General features: G+C 51.2%; 1 protein-coding gene across 1 annotated transcript in view; it reads left to right on the top strand.

Moving 5' to 3' along the window:
* Positions 1–22,991, top strand: part of LOC128271109 (probable G-protein coupled receptor 158) — a 79,050-nt gene that overhangs the window by 48,888 nt on the left and 7,171 nt on the right. The window contains exons 2-7 of the mRNA XM_053008546.1: positions 11,590–12,379; positions 14,065–14,304; positions 14,371–14,545; positions 14,622–14,690; positions 18,511–18,942; positions 19,007–19,201. Of these exons, the coding sequence (XP_052864506.1) occupies positions 11,590–12,379; positions 14,065–14,304; positions 14,371–14,545; positions 14,622–14,690; positions 18,511–18,942; positions 19,007–19,201 (1,901 nt within the window). The remainder of the gene's footprint in view (positions 1–11,589; positions 12,380–14,064; positions 14,305–14,370; positions 14,546–14,621; positions 14,691–18,510; positions 18,943–19,006; positions 19,202–22,991) is intronic.

Raw genomic sequence — 22,991 nt, 5'->3', positions numbered from 1 at the left:
AGACTTTCATTACAAACAGTGACCGGATATAATTACAGCAAATAAATAATTAAAATCAGCAAAAAAAACAATTTTCAAACCACTGGGATTCTTTTGTGTGGGCCAACTGCGAGGAAATATGTTTTTATTTATGAAAATGTACGAGTGCATCATATACAAACACTTGATAGATTACCGAAACGATCGCATTAATTCCTGGGCTCCGAGGCCGCCGGAGTACTCCGTAAAAATCATCCCGATGGCAATCGTTAAGCGCGAAATGTCTTCCATTTCATTTCCATTGCCCGTAACGTTCATTTTCCCGGCCGAGGTTATGTTTACTTTGGCAAACGGTCGAATGGCTTGCAAACGGACGTCTCAAGGCAAGCGTCGCCGACGCCGCCACCGCTACCACCGCGGTCCGGAAATTGCTTTTAATGAATCATAACGGTAACGGTTTACGCACGACGTGGCCGCGTCGCGGCTCGAACTGTGGCTGTCTGGAGGTACTTTGGTGTAAACAAATGGAATTATTTTTATTATGATCGGCCTGCAGCTATTCAGACACCCAACTCGTATGCAACCGCGCGACACCCGGGGACTCATTGGGCTCCGTGTTGGTGCCGTGGAAGATTTGGTGCCAAACCAAAGGCAACGCTGGCTCGTAAACCTCGGATAATGTTGGATCGTAAAGCACCGTGGCGCGAAAGTGAGTCCGCCGTGACGGTGCCGGTTCGCGGATGGTCCTTCCTGTTTCGTCCTTCTATTTCCGGCACTCCGTGTCCGCGGCGAGACTAGTTCGCCGCTAGTTCGCTGGATTTTTATGGCGCTTTGGTGAGGATTAGCCGAATGCATGGAAATAGAGCCCGTAAATTGGTGCACATTCATGGGGGAAAGTAAAATAAACAACATTAACGTGGAAATAGGGTCGAGCAGCGGGAGCCACAAGCCCTCCGACATTCCGAAGCGCCGAAGCTCGGCTTTTGCTTTTGATTTATCCGAAAACTTACCCATCACGCCCGGTCGGCGTTAGCATATCATTCGCGTAAAGCTTCACCGAAGCAGCGAGAGAAAAAACCGGGACGGGTCGGGTTTTGGGGTCGCAAACCTTTTTGCAGGAGCAAGACACACACGTGCCGCACGGAGCACGGATCCATTTCACTGCTCCAACCGAGCGGAGCCTGATAATGAAATGGATAATTTTTCATGCTCGCCACTGCTGCTTGCTTTTGCACACTGTTCACGAAAAGCCAAGCTCCTGGCGCACGATTCTTCGAGTTTTATGTTGCGCCGGAACAAATGGAAGCACCGTAAAAGAAATGTTTCAAATGAAGTACGCAAACACCGGGGGTACGCCGGGTTGGCGATAAAAGGTCCGAATTTCTTCCGCAAAGCGCGCACACATTTTTCGGGCCCGGCAGCCCAGGTATGCAGCAACAATTTAGTGGCCCTTACCGTACATACCAGACGTGCGCGGACGTGTTTATTTCCGTTTCCGCTGCTCTGACGTCACAAAGCTTAAGTGTGTGTGTCTGTGTGTGGATTAAAGACATTCCCGGGAACTCGACACCACGTGTTGGAATGAATTTCATTACTTTCGAAATGTCGCGCTCCGTTCCGAGTTCCGAGTCGATGGCAAACGGATTCATATTCATGGAAATACTTTTAAACTTTTACTCCTTACTTTTGGGGGGCTATTAAAATGCAAATAAAGAAAGAAAATTCGGCACTCCGCATGGTTCAACTTTTCTCACGATGAATATATATTTTCAAGACAGACATCACCTCCTGTGTGTCACCCGCAAACACACACGCACCACGCACGGCCACGGCCACGGCCAGGCGGAGATTTTCCGCTACCCATAATTCATTATTCGCGTCCCCAAAACATGCATCCTGCCTGGGCACTGTCGCCAAGGAAACCCCACCAGAGAGCTTACTTTTGAGCCACAGAAGAATGGAATTAGGAAGGTTTCCGTTTTTCAGCTCCGTTTTCTTATTCTCGCGACTGAAAAATGATAATGTCGGCGGGCGCAACCCGTACGATCGGCAACCCGCTGCTTCGGATATGCGCTTATGAATATGAATGAATCCGCGACGGATTTATGCTGCTGCTGGGCGCCTCCGACCCCGGCAAGAAGTGCAGATTACGAGCGAGTCTCGAGCCCTAATGTGGGACGAATTGTCGAGCCCGAGTCCGGGCCCGTGCACAAGAAGTTGGATTTTGTTGTACAGTAAAGCTCCGCCAGCGCGAGGGATGATTGTTCAACATTCGACACGGCCCGGCCCGGTCGTCGCGGCGCAGGATTTGCAAGTTGAATGTAGAACGCAAATATAAAAAAAGGACGCGCTAGGATAAATGTTGATTTCAGTGCGGGCTTTCGAAAACAAGCAAGTGGACACCACGCGTCTGGTCGGTCAGGTCGGTGAAAAGGACGAAAGGACTTCGCATTTTTCGCTGGCGAAGTAGTTAACGTTTCGGTGGATGTGCATAAATTCGCTACGCCAGCGCCTAGAACCCATCGATTTATGCGGCGTTTCGGGACGAGGGCGTTCAATTGTCGCGCTGTGTTTGTTGAGAAATTTCACAAATTGATTTTGTGTCCCGAGTCCCCTTCTTTCTTCGAGCGAGCTGTCGCCGGCCATTTGTCACCGTACCGCTGTCCGCCGCCGAATCGCATTACGGTCCTTCGGTTGAGTTAATTTACATAAAATCCAATAAATTAAAGCGTGCCTTCGGTCGTCCGTGCTCGGCGAGCACGAGTGCTGACCTCTCTGCAGGCTATTCTGTGCTGTTCGAACGGACAGTATCGTCGGTGTCACCGACGGCATCGATCTGGCCGCTTCTTCTCGTTGTTATGCTGGGCGGGTAGCGTCGCCTTTATTGCATCTTTACGGAAGTAGTTAGCCACGATGAACGGTATAAAAAGACATAAAACCCTGTGACTCATGTCCTGGGCGGCCCCAAAACTTCTGCTGAACTCACCCATCATCTGGCTCGCCTTTGCCAAAAAGGCCGTCAGCTGGCGGGGGATAACAATTTATCAAATGTTGGCACAACCTTCAGAAGTTGTTTGCTTGGTACATACGGGCACATAACATGTGACGTCTACCGTGAAAGATTAGAAGTTGTAATTAATGTAAGCAGTGTGCTGCAGCAGCACCTGCACCGTTGCGACCGAGGGCATTCTAGTCTGTCTGTGCGCTCCGAGAATTCACCCATGGCTCCGAGGAGGTTATCATCCTTTCCACCTGTTTGGCTTGGGGTGTCGTTTGCAGCCTCGTTGTCGGAAGCGTGCATTGTTTCGGTTCTAGGCTTATGCTTTAATGCACAACATCAGGACTGAAGGCAGACAGGGCTCTTGGTATTTGCTTCCCGCATTTTATGGCATTTGCTTGAGGACAACCGTCCAGTATGCTGGATGCTGCTGATTTATTAATGTTAAGGATTGGTTCACCGAAAAGGACTACAAGGAGCGACCACCTTAAAATAAATTTCTAATTGAATCCACTCGGCAACATGACGAACTGGTTTATTAAATGTGGATCTTTCATTGGATCCGGTTTGGGTCGGTCGCACGCGGGCTTAACCGCAAGAAGTTTCCGGAGAAACGCTCCGAGCGTACCGGGAATTCGGTTACAACATACAACTCATCGTACGACCCATCGTCAGCCCAAGGGTATGGCCCGCGAGGCCACAGCTTTTACGCTGATAGAATTACTATGCCCGGGATTTTCGTCTTGGGTTAGGAAATTTATTCATCATCTCCCATCGCTGTCGGGACAGCGGAAAGTTTACGACGTGACGATCTCCTATGGCCTTCTTTGATGAATCACAGGAACCGGCGCAACGGTCGCGCCCACATACAACTCTCCCTGCGGCAGCTGACAAATTTTCCATCGCTTTTTTGCTTCCCATCCATACGCTGGGTGATTGATTTTATTTGTTGAAGATTTCGCCCGCTGACGCTCGGTGAACGTCGGAAGCGAGTTCCGAGCCATTCCGCCGTCGGTTCGCCCCTCAAAGGTGCAGCCCTGAGTGAAATTTCATGCGTTTGCATAAAATCGCGCATGCTGCCAACGTCAGCCATCGGAGTGGAGAGCAAAAACCAAGCAGAAGGAACCATGACGCTTAGCCATTGTGTGTTACTCTCCTGCCCCAGCGCTGGCACCACAAACACCGTTTTACAATTCTGTTTTCCGTTTGTTTCAGCATAATAATGCCCCCACACACACACACACACTCGCAGATGGTAGGTTTTTCTCGGAATGCTCTTCCACGCTCCGGTTCGATGAAAGAAAAATCAAAAATAACAAACGACACACGGCACGTGTACACGGGCCGCGTCCGGGCGGCTGCAAAACGGTCTCCCGAGGGTGGATAATTTTCCAGACTTAAGATTTCATCGCGGTGTTTCTGGTTGGGCCGGTGAGAAATGGGTCGAGCTCTCGTTTCGTTCAACGCGCTGCGTCCGCGTGAGCGCGTGTGTTTTGTAAAATAAACACGGACCCACGGATGAACGGTGCTTTATGGATCACCGGTTGTCTTTCGGTGATCTGCTTCTGCTTCCGAATATTGGATACAATACTTCCGGACAAGCCACGTGCCGATAACTTCTCACTGGCGCGACCCAAAAGTCCCAATAAAAGCGAGCCCAGACGCGAGCCTCGAGAAAACTCCTCTGCATGCCGGAACGATAATGTTTTCTGACGTTTCATCAGTTTTCCGGCCTAGCCGTTCCAAGTCGACCGGCTGCCGGTACCCTCCTCCCCCCCGGAAGTAATGTTTTATGGTATATTTGCCAGCAAATTATGGTCCCGTCCTCGTCCCGGGACGACGAGTATCCGTTTCCGGGGCCCAAATTTCCTGCGCGCACGGTCTCTCGAGAGTACGAGGGTTCGTCTCAAGAGCCAAAAGGCCAGGGCAAGAAAAAGGATTGCCAGTGAGGAGTGCGGCAGTGCGCCGCGCAATATATAGAAAGAAATGGGCCCCAAAAAAGGATTAGGATTTTGAAGGTACCCTCCTCCGCCGGGGGCCAGCCGGTCGTCTTTTTTATCGGATTTTTATTTCATTTTCATCCCATTTTATTGCCGTTTGGCACGGGGCGCCCGAAAGCCACACCCCCCCGACCCGAAGCCGTCCGTCCGAATCATCCCGGGCTGTCAACGGGACGATCCTCGGGTCCGGAATCCTTTCAAACATTTTATTCATCACGATTAAGGTGGCCGCGGCGTGTGTGTGTGTGTGCGGCACCTCATCGTTAATGTTTCCCCATGCCAGGTGTGGATTTCGATCGGGATCCAGTGGAGCGGACTCCCAGCGGACCGAAACGATGGCCGAAATCGGTGCGGTCGGGCGCCATTTGACGGGATTCTCAGCCGCACGTTGACGTGGGATGGTGCCCTGGATTTGGTTTTTCTTTTGCTTTCGGAGAAAATCCGCTTTTTTATTTTGATTATTTACAACCGAAACAATAAGGAGCACATTTTTATTGTTGTCTACGGGCGACCAGCGCAGTGTTCGAAAGCAAAAAAACCTTCTGGGGGATTTTATTTATTTGCTTCAGTCTTGCGTCCTCTCTCTCTCTTGGCTGCTGCTCTGACTTGACCAGAAACACGTCGATATTGTAGAATTACACTACGTGGGTTGATGATTCTCGTGTCCCACGATGATTACGTAGTATTGCACTAGTGTTGCCGTTGCTGCTTTGTGTGAGGCTTGCAACTATCACACTTTGTAGTGAAAACTTGAGGCGCAATGGAAAGGGTTCCACGACAAGCACTTGATGGTATCGTTAACCGATGCCGCGAAAGGGTGGACAAGCAAACCGACAATCTTGCCAAACGTCAAACGCTGAAAAATGTCGTGCTCCAGAACGAATATTGCCATTCCATTGTGGTGGTCTTAATCTCAACCCGAACCGTCAGCCAACTCGCCGACTGGACAATGATTGACGGTTACTCGTTTTTTAAGTGCAGCGTCCCATACTGGACGTCCTTTTGCGACGTGGTCAAACCGGAAGCACAGTAAACGCTCCAACGTTGAAACGTTCCACGGCCTGGCAACATCACGATGTATCGATGGTAGGAAGGCGCACCCGATTGCCGCCGTCCGGGTTTGGTTTGTTATAAAAACACGAAAAAAAGGAAGCACAAACTCCCACGGCACATCCTTCGGTCTTGGTGGGCGATTCGTTTTGGCCATGATGCCATTCGGTGGTTGCAATTCCATCTCCGCGGCCACGTGACAGCATGACAGGATCCACCCAATCGATGTCCTAGATTTTGCGTTTATTGCGCCCCGTCGCCGCCCAAGAATGGGCCGGGGCGTACGATCCCGAACCCCCGGATGGGGCACACAATGGGAAGCAGAACGTCCCGACGAGATGTTTTATTCATTCCCGGATTTGCCCGGACACGATAATCCGGGTGGCGGCCAGTGAGTGATGCAGAAAGTGAAACCGCCCCGTGGCCCTCGCGGTTCGAAAACTCGATTCAGTTTTATTTTCATTCATCGCTAACTGACTGCAAATGGACATGCATTTTGTAAACAATATTTAAAGGAAAGTGTAGGTTTTGCGAACAAGTTTGTTCGGTCCACGTCTACGGTCAAACAGCATAACGGGCTTCGGAGATAGTTAGAGAGAACGGGCAACGGAGATAGTTGGCCCGGCAGATTGTTTCGATAAACAACAACGATAGAGGATGGGCAGAAACGGTATCCCCCTGGGCGGTGCTCCAGTGGCCCAGCTTCAATGCGAGGTCGGGTAAGTTTTTGTCGCCCCTTGGATCCGGGATACGGTCGCGCTCTCTGGTCGAGAGGAGAGACCGAGCATCAAGTGGGCCAGCAAGCCAAGGCCAGCCGGAGGGCCGGAAGCACTAATTAAAGTGATAAAATTTTGAGCACTCATTTCAGTTTCGAGCACTATTCTGCCATTTGGATTGCTGCATTGCACCGTCCGATGCTCGGTACGACTCGGTGGTGCTTCAGAATGCCGTGGTCCTTGCGCCACGGGCAAAACTGAAAGCGAAGCTAAAAACATGATGAGCATGCAAATGCCGATGATTACGATAGTGTGGCGTAATTAACACAAAACGTTTTATAGTTTCCCTTGTGCACAACACACAAACACGGCCACTACATTCCAGCCTGGGGCGGGGTGCCTTTTTATGAAGTGCTTCAAGGGCAGCTCATGCTACATATTACGATGTGAACAAAGCATAAAGCATCCCTTTGCATTGCTCGGTTGCATGTGTGGAGTTGGAAGTATGTCAAATTGCTTTCTATGTTGACTTTGACCGTTGAAATTATGCTAAATGCACTCCTTTTAAGTAAAGCTAAAAGGTATGCTCTGTAATTTGGTCTGTAATTTTTGTGAGCACTTGCTATGCCCCGGATGTAGTGAGCTCAACATGGCCTTGGCCCATCAAAAACCGGTTCATCTTACATTCAAACAGAACAAACGAGTTCTGTTTGAACGAAACATAATGCTGCCCGTGCTCGTCGTGCACATAACAACAACTGATGGTCCCGTCATGCCGTGGCGGGGGACAAAAAGGACGAAAGTGACTCCGAGACGAATAGTCCACCTGATACGGCGGCAAGCGGCAGATTCATGCTCAGCGGACTGCAGCAGAGATCCGCAGAGCAGCAGCGCGTGCAGTAGTGCAGAAATCACATTATAAAAGCAATTAAAACATTCAAATACTTGAGATATTTTGAAAGAGCACCTCTTGGAAACTTTTGCTTTTAATTAGGACCACCGCCACCGGTTTGCCTTTGTTTGATCGCCCAGTGGAGAACGAGTTGCAGACCCCAAACCGTGAACCGTGTGATCCTGTAAACGAAGACGCCGGGGCCAGACGCCGTAACGCCACTTCACGCAGCATCAACATGCCTCAGCCATGCTGTAACCGAGATGCTTCTTGGGCCCAGCGCAATCGTGCCAGACGGAACTCACTTTTCCCAGGACTGGGACACAATGGCGCGAAAATGAAACGATGAACCAGCAGCAAGAAAACTGCGGAAAAACAAGCGTCATAATGAGTGGCAGTAGGATAAAGTCAAGGACGGGGCAAGGCAAGGCAGGTGGCCAGGTGCCGGCGGTGGCTCGTTTACAAGGGAAACGTGTGAAAACAATTTGCGAAGCCCACGCGAAAAGTAAGTGTAATTTATTCCCACTCTCCGGGTTACGGTCTCCTGGGGACCGCCACACACACCAACACACACACACACAGGCTGGAGGCTGCATTTTCCACGGCGAGGAGTAGCACGGCTCAGGGCCCACTTGACCATGATTGCTTCGCTAGCAACGCGCGTTGGCGTTGTTACTTGCGGATCGGAACCATTACACTTTACACTCCAACCCTGGCCGCCGGTCCTGGTTCCCAGAGTTCGTTAGTTCGAAATAACCGAACAAACAGCACCGGGCGCTGTCAGGATGGGCGCTCTAAGCTAACCGCGTTCCGAAAATATCGACAAAAAGCACCGGCAAAACGGCTCCCCTCCCTAATAAGCTCGTTAGTTCTTCGGCGAAATCCTAGGTTGTATGCGTGAAATTGTGAAAAATTGGATTCCTGTTACCCCGAAAGAATGGCCGACACAAATTGTGTTGACATTTGGAGGCAGTGATGCCTGCGGCAAATGAATTCTATAAAAAATCAACAACTCCACCGATCGTGGAACTTGATTTATTGAAAAGAGAATTTCCTTGATCGATGATCTCATATATCAAGTTCTCAAGCTCTTATCATTCTTGGATTTTCATTAAACTTTTCTTTCTTTAAAATGGCGAACCTGTTTTTTCTGCCATTATTGTTTTCCAGTCAATGGGCGAGTAACCAGTAAACAGTAATCGACGAGCTTATCCTGTAACAGCACAGTCTTTAACATCCAACAATCGATGGCTTGCGAATGGACTAGGACTTGTAGGATTGACTGACTGATATCTGCAGGTTTTTCAACCCAGGTTGCGCTCTTCAATAAGCCTTAAATTGGTTCGCCCCTGTCATTGAACCACCACATGTGGGTATGTGACGCTTATCAGCTTTCCGGAATGAAGTTTTTAAAGCGAAATTGTCTTACAAACCCCATTCCGCGCCCAGCAAACAGCAGTGCCGTCCCGTTCGAAAGGGGCACCAGTTCCGTTTCCAGCTCGTTCGCTGTCATGGTGTCAGGCACGATTCATCTCATTTCAAGTTTTTCCACCTAACTCGATTAAAGGACCCGGCAGGCTGGGAAAAAAGACAGAACATTTTCAAACCGCTCGCTGTCACGGAACGGAGAATTCGAATACGGAAGGGGGGCCACCAACCCGGGACGAAGAAATTCGTCTTTCGGAATGACCTTTTTTCGTGTGACCCCATTTTGTGACAAGCAGAGAGCAACCCTCGCGCCCACCTCGAACCCAGATCCAGTTTTCGGGATAGGCCCTTATGCATAATCGGCCCACGGGCAATATTGTGAAACGCCCAGGAGCCCACGGAGCTCCCAAACGGAGCTCCCAAGCCTGTTTTCCACATTGGAAGCTTTGCAGGATCTCAGACCCGCAAGGTAGGTCCGTGCAATTGAACATGACACGTGGCAGCGGACCCCGTCGGCGAGCTCTTCACTGTGGAGTCCTCTAATTTTGTCGGGCTCGGGCGAGAAATTGGCTTACAAGAAAAAACCTCATCCGACCGGCCGCTCTGTGGGCGCCACACTGGGCCCGTCGGTGACAGAAATTTTCACCGCACGCCCGAGCACGAGCAACACGAGACGCTGGGCTCGGCACCTGGCACTCAGGGAGCAGCCTCAAATAAGGGATGACAAATGACAAGCCCGTCAACATGGGGTATGATTAGGATGTATTTACTTCTACCGGTTCGTTAGAACCGGGCCCCAGCAACCCGGTGCGAGGGTGACCTTCAGGTTCGGGGTGCGCTGAACGTGGACCCCGCAAATTGTGTGCATAGTTTCGCCCACGGAACCCTCTTCAAACAGAAGCAACGAACGGCAGAGGCGGGACTGCGGGGCAATAGTTTTCCCACCGCCGGCCGGTTCGCTCAGGGCTCTTGAACAGCGCTCTTCAGAAAGCCTTTGAAGTTGTGAGTGAGGCTTTCGGGCTGACAAGATAATCGAGGGTGTGCCTGGGCGGGCTCGAAAGTCAGCAAACAGCCTTCGATTATGAGGGGTCGTAAAAATATGCGCAAATAATTGAAATTCAAATTCGGCGAATCGAACATTGGGTCGGCGGGATCGAGCCTGGTTGTTTCCAAGCAGTCCCTTTCCCCAAGTTCCGGGTGTTGGCATAACGAGCGGTTTTAACGCTATTTAGCTAAACGCTTCGACCGCCCCTGGCAGCGTGTAATAATTAATTTCATGTTCGAACTTCTTAACACCCAACCGCACGAGGTCGGGTCCTACACACGACGGAAGATGTAAAGCCACCGTCTGTCGTCGATACGAACGGCGGGAGCATAAATCTTTCATGAGTTCCGCGCGTATCGACTTGTAGATGTAAGTCATTAAGCTTGATTCACGGCCGAATTTTCCACTCGGCCTCCGGCCCGGGCGGAACCGAACGGTGCTAGGGACTAATCCTTGGTCCTTTACTAGCTCAAGCCAGGCGTAATAGAAATGAAGCGTTCCGGTTTCGGTTGTGCCAGCAGCACCACTGTGGACTTACATTCGGGCGAGAGTTCTGGTCTTGTAGTGCAAGGAACGTGTTACAGACGATTAGCCGACCACGGGAACTCACCCTACACAGTAGAACTTACCTCGTTCGTAAGATTGCCCTCGCTGTTCTGTCAACCGGTTTTACGGCCGGTACAGCCTATCGATTTCGAGTCACGCAACGAACTTGCCAACCGTATTCGAGCGCGGCCGTTGCGGCTGACTGTTCGATGATTATCGGACCCCCTGCTGCTGGAGACCATTTGCCTTCACAGCCGATACTGACCACCGACCGCAAGGAACCGGAACTTGGTTTTCCATCCCTTGTAGAGTATCGCCGCGTAAGCTGTAGCGATAAACATGGCGAATGATGTTCCATGGTGAGAAAAAGATTGTGGGCCACAAGTTTTGAACCAAACCAGACTACTTTCATTTAGAGTCCAATGTTGGCTCACTTAAACAGATTACCCGCCATGGTTAGCATCTAAAAAATCAAATAGCATGCAGTGATTGAATTTATATTTTTGAAAGGTTTAAAAGCAAAGGAAATTTATGAACGAATGTTTAAAGTATGTAAGGACTATTTGCCTTCAATTAGTACCGTAGAAAGATTGGTTGCTAAATTTAAACGTGCTCGTACAAGCCTTGAAGCCGAGCCACGTCAAGGACGTCAAAAAACAGCAACAAAATCGAATGGTTAGAAAAATCCTGTCTTTCCGTATTGGAAAGTTATCGAATGACTGAACGAGATTTAGTAGAAACCCTGAGCATCTCATAGGGCAGCGTAATGATGAGGTCATAAAAGCTGTGAGGGCGTATTGTCCAGCCCTTCCAGATTCTCACTTCAGCGATGGAATTCATAAATTGGAATCTGATGTTGCGGGAGCCGGGTTGTGAGAGTTTGTTAAGCTCGTACAGTAGTACTGACTCTAGAACTGTTTGGTCTCGCCCCGCAGATGCTCATCACAACTATCGGTCACCATATCCAGCACAAGAAACACCGGTGATGGATCATCGTTGCCATCGCAACCATCACCACCGTCACCCGGCCCTTGATCAGCTGCCCCGATCATCACGCTTCCCACCGTGGCCATCATGGCCACGTGGCCTCCGCTGTCCCTGGCTGTTGCTGGTCATGCTCGGCATCCTTCTGAACGTTCCCACCGGCCAAACGCTCGAGCAGCTGCAGCCACCGGACCAGGAACTGCAGGCGGATCAGCAACCGAACCAGCAACGCCACCACCCGCCGGCTGCCGCCAGCTCGAGTACCCTCGTCCCTCCAACGCTTCCACCCTGCGAGCAGCGGGCTCTCGACGAGGTGCCGCCCGATCCGTTCTACGACGTCTCGGACATCACGATCGGGGCGGCCAAATCGTTCGCCGACTACCTGGCCACGCGCAAGATCGAGCCCGTCCGCGACGACCGGAAGTTTGCGTTGGCGCGCGAAAAAGCCAACGAGCTGGCCGCCAGTGTCCTGAAGCAGGACGACGGACTGCTGCTGGCGGTTGGAATCGCTTCGCCGAAGCTCCCGCTGGCCGTCGTTCAGTTCCGCGATCAGATCGACAGTGCGCACGTGAACCTGTCCGAGAGCCGCAACTTCCTGTCGACGTACTGGCGTGAGCTGGGCGTCGCCTGGAACCAGAGCAATGGGGCCCAGTTCTGGGGCGCACCGTTCCGCGACTGTGGCCCCCTGTACGGCCGGTGGCTGTGGCCGTACAGTGTGACGGTGGAGTCGCAGGGCTTCAAGTAAGTGCCAAAGTCGAAAAGATGTTTACGTAGTGCTAATTACTTGTGCATCCCGAACGCCACCGGGGCGTCGTGACACACGGGACGTAAATCTGTTTATCCACTCCGTTTGCGTTCGCTTTCTTGGAAGAGCGTATTTACGCACGTTTCGTGATCAGCTCGAAAAGTTCCCGAAGTCCGGCCGACTCCTGCGTCCGGAGCCACGCCACGCTGCACGGGGCGCGTGTAATTATTTTTCTCCGAATTGTCGTCCCTCTAGGAAAACTGGCCGACGTAATTATTCATCAGAAAATGAGTTCCCCACGTCGACTCTGCGGCCCCAAATGGTGTTGTTCATCTTCGGCTAATCGGGGATGCTTACACGCCCGGTTCCCGTAGGCCGCAGCCCGTGGGTCACGCTAACTGGTGAGGCGTGGATGCCGTCCCCTGGCAGCGGATCAAAAGCTGTTTATTTTCCTCATCAGTTTCGCTGCTCCTACTCTACGAAAGGATCTCTTGAGCACTTGCTTAAGTTGACCTTCCAAAGCGTCCATTTTGAACCACTACCACTCCACGTCCTGGGTGAAGCTGGGTCCCTCGGTCAACGGTCTCGCAAGTGGTTCCGAGAAGTTAATTAACATTATTTCATCATTACTGTCCCGAGCGCGAGCGCGCGTTCGTGCACGTCAAACTGGAACACTCGGAGCCGCTCGGAGAGAATCAAATCAACGATCCATTTCCCGTCCCGGCCGGTTTCCGGCCTTGGGTGTGCGACCCGGGGCCCACAGCCCTGCCAAGGCCCAGGCCTGCCGGACACAGATTTGTCCCGATTCGCAAGCAGGAAGCGTACAGCCCCGAGCGTGACACTCGAGTTCGTTCCGGGTGACATTATCTTGATTGAAGAAAAGTTAAGCTTTGGAGCCGTTCTACTTCGCCCAACACGTTTGTGAAAGGTTCTCGGCGTTCTCCGCCGGCCAGGTGATCAGGATACGGCCACCGGTGGCTGACGGTTGCGAAGATTTATCAAACAAGACAACAAGTTTGAGCAGTGTTTGAGCTTTAATTTCGGCTAAATCACTATCCAAGGGCCGCGTTCCAAAGAGCAACATAAAATGCTGAGTTTTATTTCCATCCGCGTCGACCACGCGCGGCCTCCCGAGCCGTGTTAAAGGAGCGTTCGTTTGCCCTTAGGCCGCACGGCAATAACTTTGCTACGCCCATCTGCGTTAGACGTCACATGCCTTGCCGGCCAGCGGATGAAAAACGATTCCATTTGATCAAACTTCTAGTAGGAAAACGAACAAAAAGTCTCGGAAGGAACGACGGATCTCGAGACCCGGGGACGACAGCAGCAGTCCCGGTCCCGTTTACGTCCCTTTACAAGAGAATGAGGATAAATATTTATCCACCGGGGGTCGCCCTCCGGGCGTGGTCTTTTGTGGTTAACATTTGAGCTCACTTTGCGCTTCGCCGGAACCGGACTGGCCGGCCTGTGGACTGTGGGCGATAGTGGTGAGCAAAGTTTTCTTTTCCTTCCCGGATGGTCCCGACAGCCCCGCAGGCGGTTCGGGCGTAGGTTTTTCACTTGGGTACCCGCAAGGTGTGTGAAGCTATTTTCGTGCACATTGCTTGCTTGGCCTAGGTCTTTGCAGGACTTGGCCCGCTGGCCGACCGATCTGATGTCCTTCTCTCCAAACTCTCCACAGAATTGTAGCGTCGGCGTTCATTGCGGCCGATGTGGACCAGTGCAACGACGCGCTGGAGGCAATCTTTGGCCGGCGCCATGTCTGCGATCGCGAGTCCACCTTCTGCCTGCTGTCGGAGCTGGACGCCTCGAAACCGCGCGGGAAGTACACGTGCGTCTGCCGGCCTGGCTACTACATTCCCAACGAATCGATACAGGGTTTCTCGTCCGAGAAGAACGATGGCAACGTTACGAACTTTAGGTACGGTGAGGTTGACCACCGGCGAGCAGCGACCATTAACCTTGCTGCGCATCTCCCTCCCTTCAGCTGTATTCCGTGTCCGAGTGCTTGCGAGTGTGACTCGGCTGGCAGCTGCAGCAGCCCGGACGAGGACTTTAGCACCGAAACGCTGATGAAGGCGACGATCGGCGCCATCTTAGGAGCTTGCATGCTTTGTTGTTTAGTGTTAGCGTTAATTGTGTTCCGCCAACGGAAGTGCAAGGTAAGTGGCCTCCCACCGTCCACCGGTGCCGGTTCCGGTACTAACACCACGTTTTGCTTCGCGTTCCCATTTGCAGACCATTGCCACCGGGATGTGGACCATTTTAGAGACAATTTTATTCGGCATTTTACTACTATATTTAGCGGTAAGTAAGAACCACCTGAAACGTACGAAGAACCGAGGGTTGAGTGAATATTTAAACCGTGGCCAACGGGCCAAAGAGAAATGATCGATCAATTTTGGTTTTCTGCCGAGCCCGCGCGAAGTTATGGCTACAATTATGTTCCGGCCACCAGCCCGTGGCCTCGACAATTAAAAATAGCAACAATCCGGTGCTCAATAATTCAGATCGCGAAAAAGGAAAATCAAATTAGCTGCAAAATGAAATAAAGCCCAGCAAGCGAACGGAGCTGGAAAGCTGTCGTCGATAGCGGAGCAACGGTACGGAACCGCCGAAGAAATTAATTTAAACCTCGACACCCCACCGGGCCGGGCCTTTCGAGCGGAACGCCCCATATCCGCCCGCACCCCACAATTTGGCACGGGGAAAGATTTAACCTGATCCCAGTTTCCCCGGGATCTGCGCGGGTGCGCTGTAGCTTTAAGCAGCGGCCACACCAAAGTGAAACATCATCAAAAATTCAATCTCTTTCCGGTTGCTCGCCGGAAACGCCGGCATCGAGGTCGGAAACAAAGCCCCCGGTCGATCGGACTCGGGCGCAACAGGAACACGCCCGGAGCACGTTATGCTTCATCAGCTGTGGAATATTTTTTTTCGAAATATGACAAACCCTGCCAGAAGGACCTACGGAACAGCGTAAGCGGAAAAAACTTTCAATTTTCGGATCGTCGGGAGTGCAGGAAGAAAATTAACCTCCCGAAAATACCCCGAAACAAAGCCGGAACGGAGCGGGCGAACCATAAAATAACTCCTTCGCCTAGGTGGTGGTGCTCTTGGCCCCATTTTTTTGTCCGGCAGCCAGGGTCGCTCTCTTATGGTCGCTACAACACCACGACACCCGTTATCCACTTCTATCACCGGTTTTAATCAAAAGTTTCCATTTATCATTAAACTTGCAGCACGTCGGGGTTCCGTTGCTCCGGAGCTCGCTTTGACATTTTTGTTCCTCGCTCCGCCAGAAGTAGTTTTTGGCCAATTCTGGCCGGCTCGGCCAGCTGAACGGCACCGCAACGGAACACACCACAGAATAATGTTCGGGCTCGCCGGGTGGTTCGGATCTGTGGTTGAATGGCTAATGAGAAGTTTCATAATTCAGCACATTCGAGATTTTTTGCCCCGGTCCGGATTCCGGAAGTCTGGTTATGATACAACCCCCGGATAGATGGGTCAGCTGAACGGACATACTGTAACGTAGTGGTACTGCTACCGCTTTGTGGCATACAAAAATTAATTAGCGTTCCAATTTACCGGATCACCACGGTAGCCACCCGTGGTTTCGGTGGTCTAGAAAATGATCATTTGCAGTTTGTCCGGCCCCTTCCGGGTGACCGGAATGGATACGGAATCGGTTTAATGCCACATCCATGTGTCGTGTTGACTTTTCGGTGGACCAATTGTGTTAAATTGAACTTTGTAAACAACTTTTAAAGCCAAGTCTTGTTTTGAATGAATCAAAACCCAGGCACCGCTAAGCTGTTTATCGCTAGGACCTTTTTCGCAGTGTCTCATAGCCAACTAGTGCCTTAATTTGCATAACGATCCACTGTCCACGGTACCAGGAGTGATTAAACCCTAACAGTCCGAGCTGCGAATCGCAATATGCAACTGTTCGCACCCCAGGACACTCCCACCGGACTTCGCACGCCCCGGTCGCTGCAATGACTCACTTTAAATGAAAACATCACACGCTACGGACCAACGCGTGTGTGTGTGTCCGTGCACCACAAACCATAATTGAATGGTACAATTTAACGATTGCCAGGGCCAATATTGACAGGTTAAATCAATTAGCAGATCGATCGATCGAATGGCGCGTCCGTGCGGTGGGAATGTGTTTTTGACGCCGTAATTAACCAAACGATTCGTTAGACCAAAAACTAATCAAACTTGAGCTCACTACCGAGCCGGTTTCGGTTTCCACACAATTTACCGTTTCACTGCGCTCAGTTATTGGACGGTTGGCGGTGCAGTTGCACCTTGCGCCACTGCAACATTATTTCTCGCCAGTGAGGCATGTCCGTGTGATTGATTTAATCTAAGTAGAAGATAATGTTGATGAAGATAACATTCCCTCGAGCGCTAGTGAGACAGAATTGGTCTTCCGTACCGATGGCAGGGCAATGTTTTGCCTGTTGTGAAAGAAGGAAGCGGTGGATCATTTGTATATCCTTCGGAATCGCCGGCCATAAATTCCATCCCGGCCGGCGTTCGGACGACGAGTGGCGAAGCAATTTGCGAAATTGTGACACGCAACTCGCAATCATCGCAACGGGCACTCGTTACCCACCGCCGAGAAATTGATGCCACGTGCCGACTGCGGCCTGGCAGAAATATGATACGAGTGCCCCCAGCCCGCTGCCTGGCAGTTGAGCCATAATCTTATCCCTTTCGTTTTCATTATCCTTTCGCCGCAGCCCGGTGCCGGAGCCGATTGCGGTGGTTGCGCTTGATTTCCGTCATAAAATGGCTCCGATCGATGCCCATCCATTTCTCCGGCGACAAGCGGTCCCACACACACACACACACACACACACGTTCGGCCCGTGATGGATGCGTCATGGCGGACGTTATCGAAATTTTTGAAAAGTCATCACTTTTACTTCAACCGAAAGCGTCCCGAAAACGGGCGAACGCCGCGGTACATAATTCGAACGGTTTGTCATTACTGGCGGCGGCCGACAGCCGATACGTGTGTGTTGGAACCATTTCAAAATGGCCAGCGCGTAGTACATAGAAAAATATCGATATTCCCGGCACCCGGTCCTGGTGCTTCTTTTGTCGAGTTTTAGCCGCTTCCAGCTTCAGGCCACGGTCAATAAATAATGTACTAACGAATCGTTTTGACCTCGACGAGTCTTTTTACAGACGGGGTTATTTTCGGTACCTCACATCACGATGTGTGTGTGTCCGTGAGAGAGAGAGAGAGTTACAATCTGTGGCGTAAATCGGGTTGGATGCCTCCAAAAGGAATGCTGACAACCGCAAAGGACAACCGAAAATATCGCTCTTGATGTTTACGTTCGTAACTTTCCACCACAAGCCAGGCCAGGGGCTCCATGTTGGTACCTGGTATCACTTACTAACTTTCGCGCTGGATGCAAGACCTTCGAGGACCCATCTCCAAAATTGGAGTGACTTCCGAACGGGACTCGGCATCATCAGCGCCAAATCATTGAACGCTGTCCCAAACAGCTCGTTGGGGGTGAAATGTGTTTGGGTTTCAGGTTTTCACACCAAAAAGTGTCGGCACCTTTCCGTCGACGATGGCCATGCTCGTGGAAAAAGTGCACTTCAGCTTCGCGCCCAAGTCGACGTGTGACGGCGACCGAACGGCCCTCCGATAATGATGTTGCTGATGTCGGGGCAGCCATAACGATGCGCTGACAGTGATGAACGCAAACGATTCCGGTCGCCGCCGCCACTTTGCGCCACGGCTCCGGAACCGTTCGTCGAAGTCTGTCGAAGGAAAGGGAATCGAAACCGTAACGAACCACCAAGCACCACCGCCACCAGGGTGATTAGGACGTGTCGCGGGAAATGCAAAACGGACCACTCGGGCGCGACCAAGCGAATTTATTGGGCCACCCGTTTCGCAAAGGAGCAAAAGCGCAAAGAGAGTGATAGTGGGAGATACTTTTTCTCCAAAGGCCCACTCAGTGTGATTTATGGCGCTGAAGGTTCTTTTAATGTATCCGCGTCACCGCGAAATGTCCATTCCATTTCCGCTTGCGTCACCAGCGAGCAGCGGGCTTCCATCTTACCATCTTCGTCTGATCACTTCCAGGTTGCACTGCACTTCCTGCAGGCGTCGAACGTGCGGTGCCTGCTGGAGCCGTGGTGCCGCGAGCTGGGCTTCATCATCTGCTACGGTGCGATCGTGCTGAAGCTGTACCGTCACCTGGTGGAGTTCCGCACCCGTAAAGCTCATCGATGGGTTGTGAGAGATCTCGATCTGCTGCGCTACCTGTGCGCAATGATCGTGGCGGTCCTGTGCTATCTGGCCGCGTTCACCGCGACCAGCCTCGATTTCCTGCAGTACAGCGAGCTGGTGTGGCAGATGGACCAACCGCAGGCACCGCCCGACGCCGAGCAGGTGGCCTCGAACATGTGCCGCCCGCTCCGCTGGGACTACGTCACCCAGGCCGGCGAGCTGCTGATACTCGGCTTCGGACTACAGCTGGCCATCGCCAGCCGGAACGCCAACACCCAGTTTCGGGTGAGTTCGCTCTCCGAGGCCGCGAGGCTGGGCTGCGATCCTAATTTTGCCTTCGATTTCACAGGAGCGCCAGTTTCTGGTGGCCTCGATACTGATCGAGTTTCTCGTCTCATCCACGTTCTACATTCTTCGCTTCTGGTACTTGGAGGAGTTCAATCCGTCTACCCTGTTCTTGGCCCTGTTCGTCCGCTCGCAGCTCACCAACACCGTGACGCTGGGGCTGATCTTTCTGCCGAAGCTGTGGTACCAGCACAAGCAGGTAATTGTCAACCGGTCCCACTTCCAAGCCTAACCCTCTTCCGGTGGTCCCGCAATCCATCCCGAAAGATCCTGACCGAAGAAACCGATGTTCCGAACAAAATGGACGATTTAAGAAATGACCGACCGACGTGGGCACGTACAAATTGGAGTCCTGCGATTCAGCTTGACGGACCACAAAATACTAGATATCCACCCCCGAGGGGAGGAAGGCTTTCGAGAGAAGAAACAATGGACATCAAATTTCAACCCATTCAACTCACACATATAGACCCCCGTTTCGGTACCTGTCAATCCATGGACGGAATTCCCACCATAGAACTCACTCACCAACACTTCACCACTCGCGCCTTAAGGGGAACCAATCTGTGCCTATGGCTATGCACGTTCCGTTTCGATAATGCAATGTTGATTGTATTGTTAATCGTTGATCGCTCCAACAAAACACCACACGAAACACACACACACATTCATCCGCATCACCACACACTTGGTGGATTCTTGTTAGCTTGTTGTTTTCTCGTTTGTATGTCCTTAAGTTCCACTTGTTCCGTTTTTTTTTGGTATTTGTTTCTTGTCTTATGCTGTCGAGGATTTGTCGAACGACAAAACCATTATCTGCTCAGTCTGGCCTCCATTATCGTGCAATTTACATTTCACCCCCGAACCCACTGGCCACGTGTTACGATTAATGTACTTGCGCCCGGCAATGCACTGGTCTGGGTCCCTCCCGTCCCACCGTCCATCGTCTTAGCTAATTAATTTCGTATTACGCCAGCAAATCATCTCCGCCCCTGGCTAAGGTCGTCGCTTTTGGGTCACGCCCGAGAACGGGCCCAGAAAAGACCAGCACCCATTGTTCTTTGTGCCCGTCTTTGTGTCCATAAAATTGGCGAAAGTTATCGGCTGCCTCTGCTTTCGAAGTGCTCGGAACCCTTCAGAAGTCAGCGCGTTTTCTGCGCGCTTGCGTGTGAGGCAAATTTGTCATTTCACGCTTTCACGTCACGGCGAACGGATTTCGTTTTTGTTCTTCGTGCCGTGCCCGCGTGTGACTCAACAATAATCGATGGCAAAAGCCGGCGGCGGTCGTGGCCCTGTAAACTGGTGTCCTGGGATCCACCCCACTTGAACGGGTGCGCGGCTCAGCGTAGGATTAGATTTTTATTTTTATCTTGTCACTCTGTCCGGGGAACCCCTCGGGATGATGGGCCGTTCTTTCTACAGTCACCCGCAACGGAGACACGATGTGAGGTCTATGAAGTCGTTTTTTTTCTTGTGTGGGTCCCAAGGCGGTTATCGTTCGTCGGATGCTTTCGCCCAAAGGGGCGAGAGCAAGGTGAGTGTTTGCTGAAAAGATGTCACAGCCGTCGGTGGCACTTTTATGATCCATCGCTATCGAGATCGGGCACGCTTTCACGAACATAATTCACGGCACACACACACACATCGAGGCACATCACACGCGGCCTCTGAGCCGACTGTCATTCGTCAAACTTTTGAGACACCGGGCAAGGCACGTAGCTTAAAGTTGGCCGCCAGCGGGTATAAGCGATTTGAAGTAACCTTCTTAAACGAAGGCGCAAGATGGATGGCCGCCCGGAACTTGGGGCCCGGGACACAGAATGGGAGATGTAAATTGAAAAATGATATTTTGCCAACGCGGTCGAGTGAAATTGATTGCGTGTTTATTCAACGGAAGCAGTGTAAACGCAGGCCCCCAATGAGACACCCCGGTTAACGTTGGGCTGGTCGGTGAACGTGATTGGCTTGGGGCGTTCGGAATGTTTTGCTTGTTGAAAAGGCTTCACGGTTCATTTTTGCTCGATGACCTGCAACAACAACCACTGCCGGGTACGGTAGCAACAACTTTGCACCCGTTGCCAAAGGTGCTTCATTTTAATTACACCGCAAAACACCGACCAGTTCGAGGGGAAGCCCACCCGATTTCAGGGTCGTTATGGTGGGTGGAATTTGAATGATGATCATAAACCTTTTAATGAATGTTTCAACTTTGTTACGGTGCTGAACTGTTTCGCATCGCAATAGTGGGACAATAATTGGTTGGCTTAACATTTTCAAATATACTTTGCCGCTATCACTGCCTATCGCGGCGTGTTGTTTTCAAATATGAAAAATGGAGCACTACAAAAATATTTACCTTCTGCTGGCGGAGGAACTTGGTGACTCAACGTATTGCATCGTTTGTCTTCCGCTCTGCGTGGTCAAATAATCGTCGAAAACTTTGCCAAACTTCACCAAGAGCGAAACGAATACATTCCTCGGCCAGAAACACAAATTAAATCCTCCGAACTGACTGATAAGGGAAGGGCTAAAAGAGATAGTGTCGCCTCTAGCTACCCGGTAAAACATTTACGACCGACGAACATGGTTCCATCTCCGCCCAGGACACAGTGTGCAGACAACGTAGAGTGACTGGTGGCACTGGAAAAAGGCCCCGGTTCCCCCTCCGGAAACGGAAGTTTCACGTGTGTTCTTGCTGGCGACGAATGCCACTTCAAGTTCGCTACCAAGACGTTGAAGGAGACTTTTATTGGAAATCTTGCTCGGTTCAAGTGCAGGACCAGAACGAGGCCATGTGACAGCGTTTGCATGCGGCACTGCATCAAGCAAGTGCATCAGGGTGACACCGAAATTTTCTTCCGAGGCATTTTCCGCTTCCGTCGGTTGGCCCGTCGCTGTGGTGATGAAAATTGCATTTCGGTTACAGCAGGATTTCAGGTAGACGGCGTCAGCACCCAAAACGATGAATAATGTTTGATAAACGTGTAATCTAACACTTGCTGCCGGTACACGCCCGGTGCAGGAGTTTGCAACAAATCGTAAACTCCAAATCACGAAAGTCACCGTCACGTGCGTCGGTGATTACTTTTGCAACGGATAAGAAAAAGTAAACGGAATAGCAACTTTGCCACACATCATCCTGCTGTTTGGTAGGAAGTCCTCGTGCGCCGCAGCGACCGGAAATGTTTTATTAAATAACCCAAATCATGAGCAGAAAATTCAATCCAAAGCACATTAGTCGTACGCGGAGACGACGCTGCACGGACCGCACAGAAGAAGTACCGTAGCTCCGCGTTAAGCTCCGCTGCTCCGAAATAAACGGCTGCGTCACTTTCCGCCTTTGGACGATCTCCGAATGATTGGCTTTGGAAAGTGGACGGTCTTCTCCGGACAAGAGTATGGCCGGGAACGGGGAGCAAAACTTGCTCCTTTGAATCCTAATCAAATTTTCATGATAGTAAACTTCGCACTTCGGGTCCGCGGGCGCTCGGTGCCACTACGGGTGTGTGGACTTTGTCACGGCAATTGTCACCTGGTGCTTCCAGGAAAACTGTAGCCAGCGGTACCGGAGTTAGTTCGCCCGGCATAGATGGGGAATTATGTTCATGTCATTGTCGGTCGCTCGTCGTCGAAGTGGAGCGGGTGATTCGTTACAGTTTTTATTACTTTCCTGCCAACCCGGACGAGTATCCGTCCTACATGACGCGGAAAGGTTTTTTCTTAATTGGTTGCATACTTTTGTGTGCTTGGTCAGTGATTGCGGTTGGCATGTAGACGATTTCAAGTGTCCGTGGTACCAACGATCCTTTGGCCTGGCTATTATTTTGATTTGCAGTTTTAAAATAATTTTGTAAATTTCATTTACAAACTCATCAGCATTCAGTTATACAGCATTTTGAATAGAAACATCGTCAACATCACAAAATCATAACAAATTGTGCTAGTCTGTCCATTCCATACATCGCTTCCACAACACAGTAAACCACCGA

This window comes from Anopheles cruzii, chromosome 3 (genome assembly GCF_943734635.1).
Source record: "Anopheles cruzii chromosome 3, idAnoCruzAS_RS32_06, whole genome shotgun sequence".
NCBI classification, from domain to species: Eukaryota; Metazoa; Arthropoda; class Insecta; order Diptera; family Culicidae; genus Anopheles; species Anopheles cruzii.
Note: the sequence above shows the minus strand (reverse complement) of the source record. Positions and strands in the feature narration are given on the sequence as shown.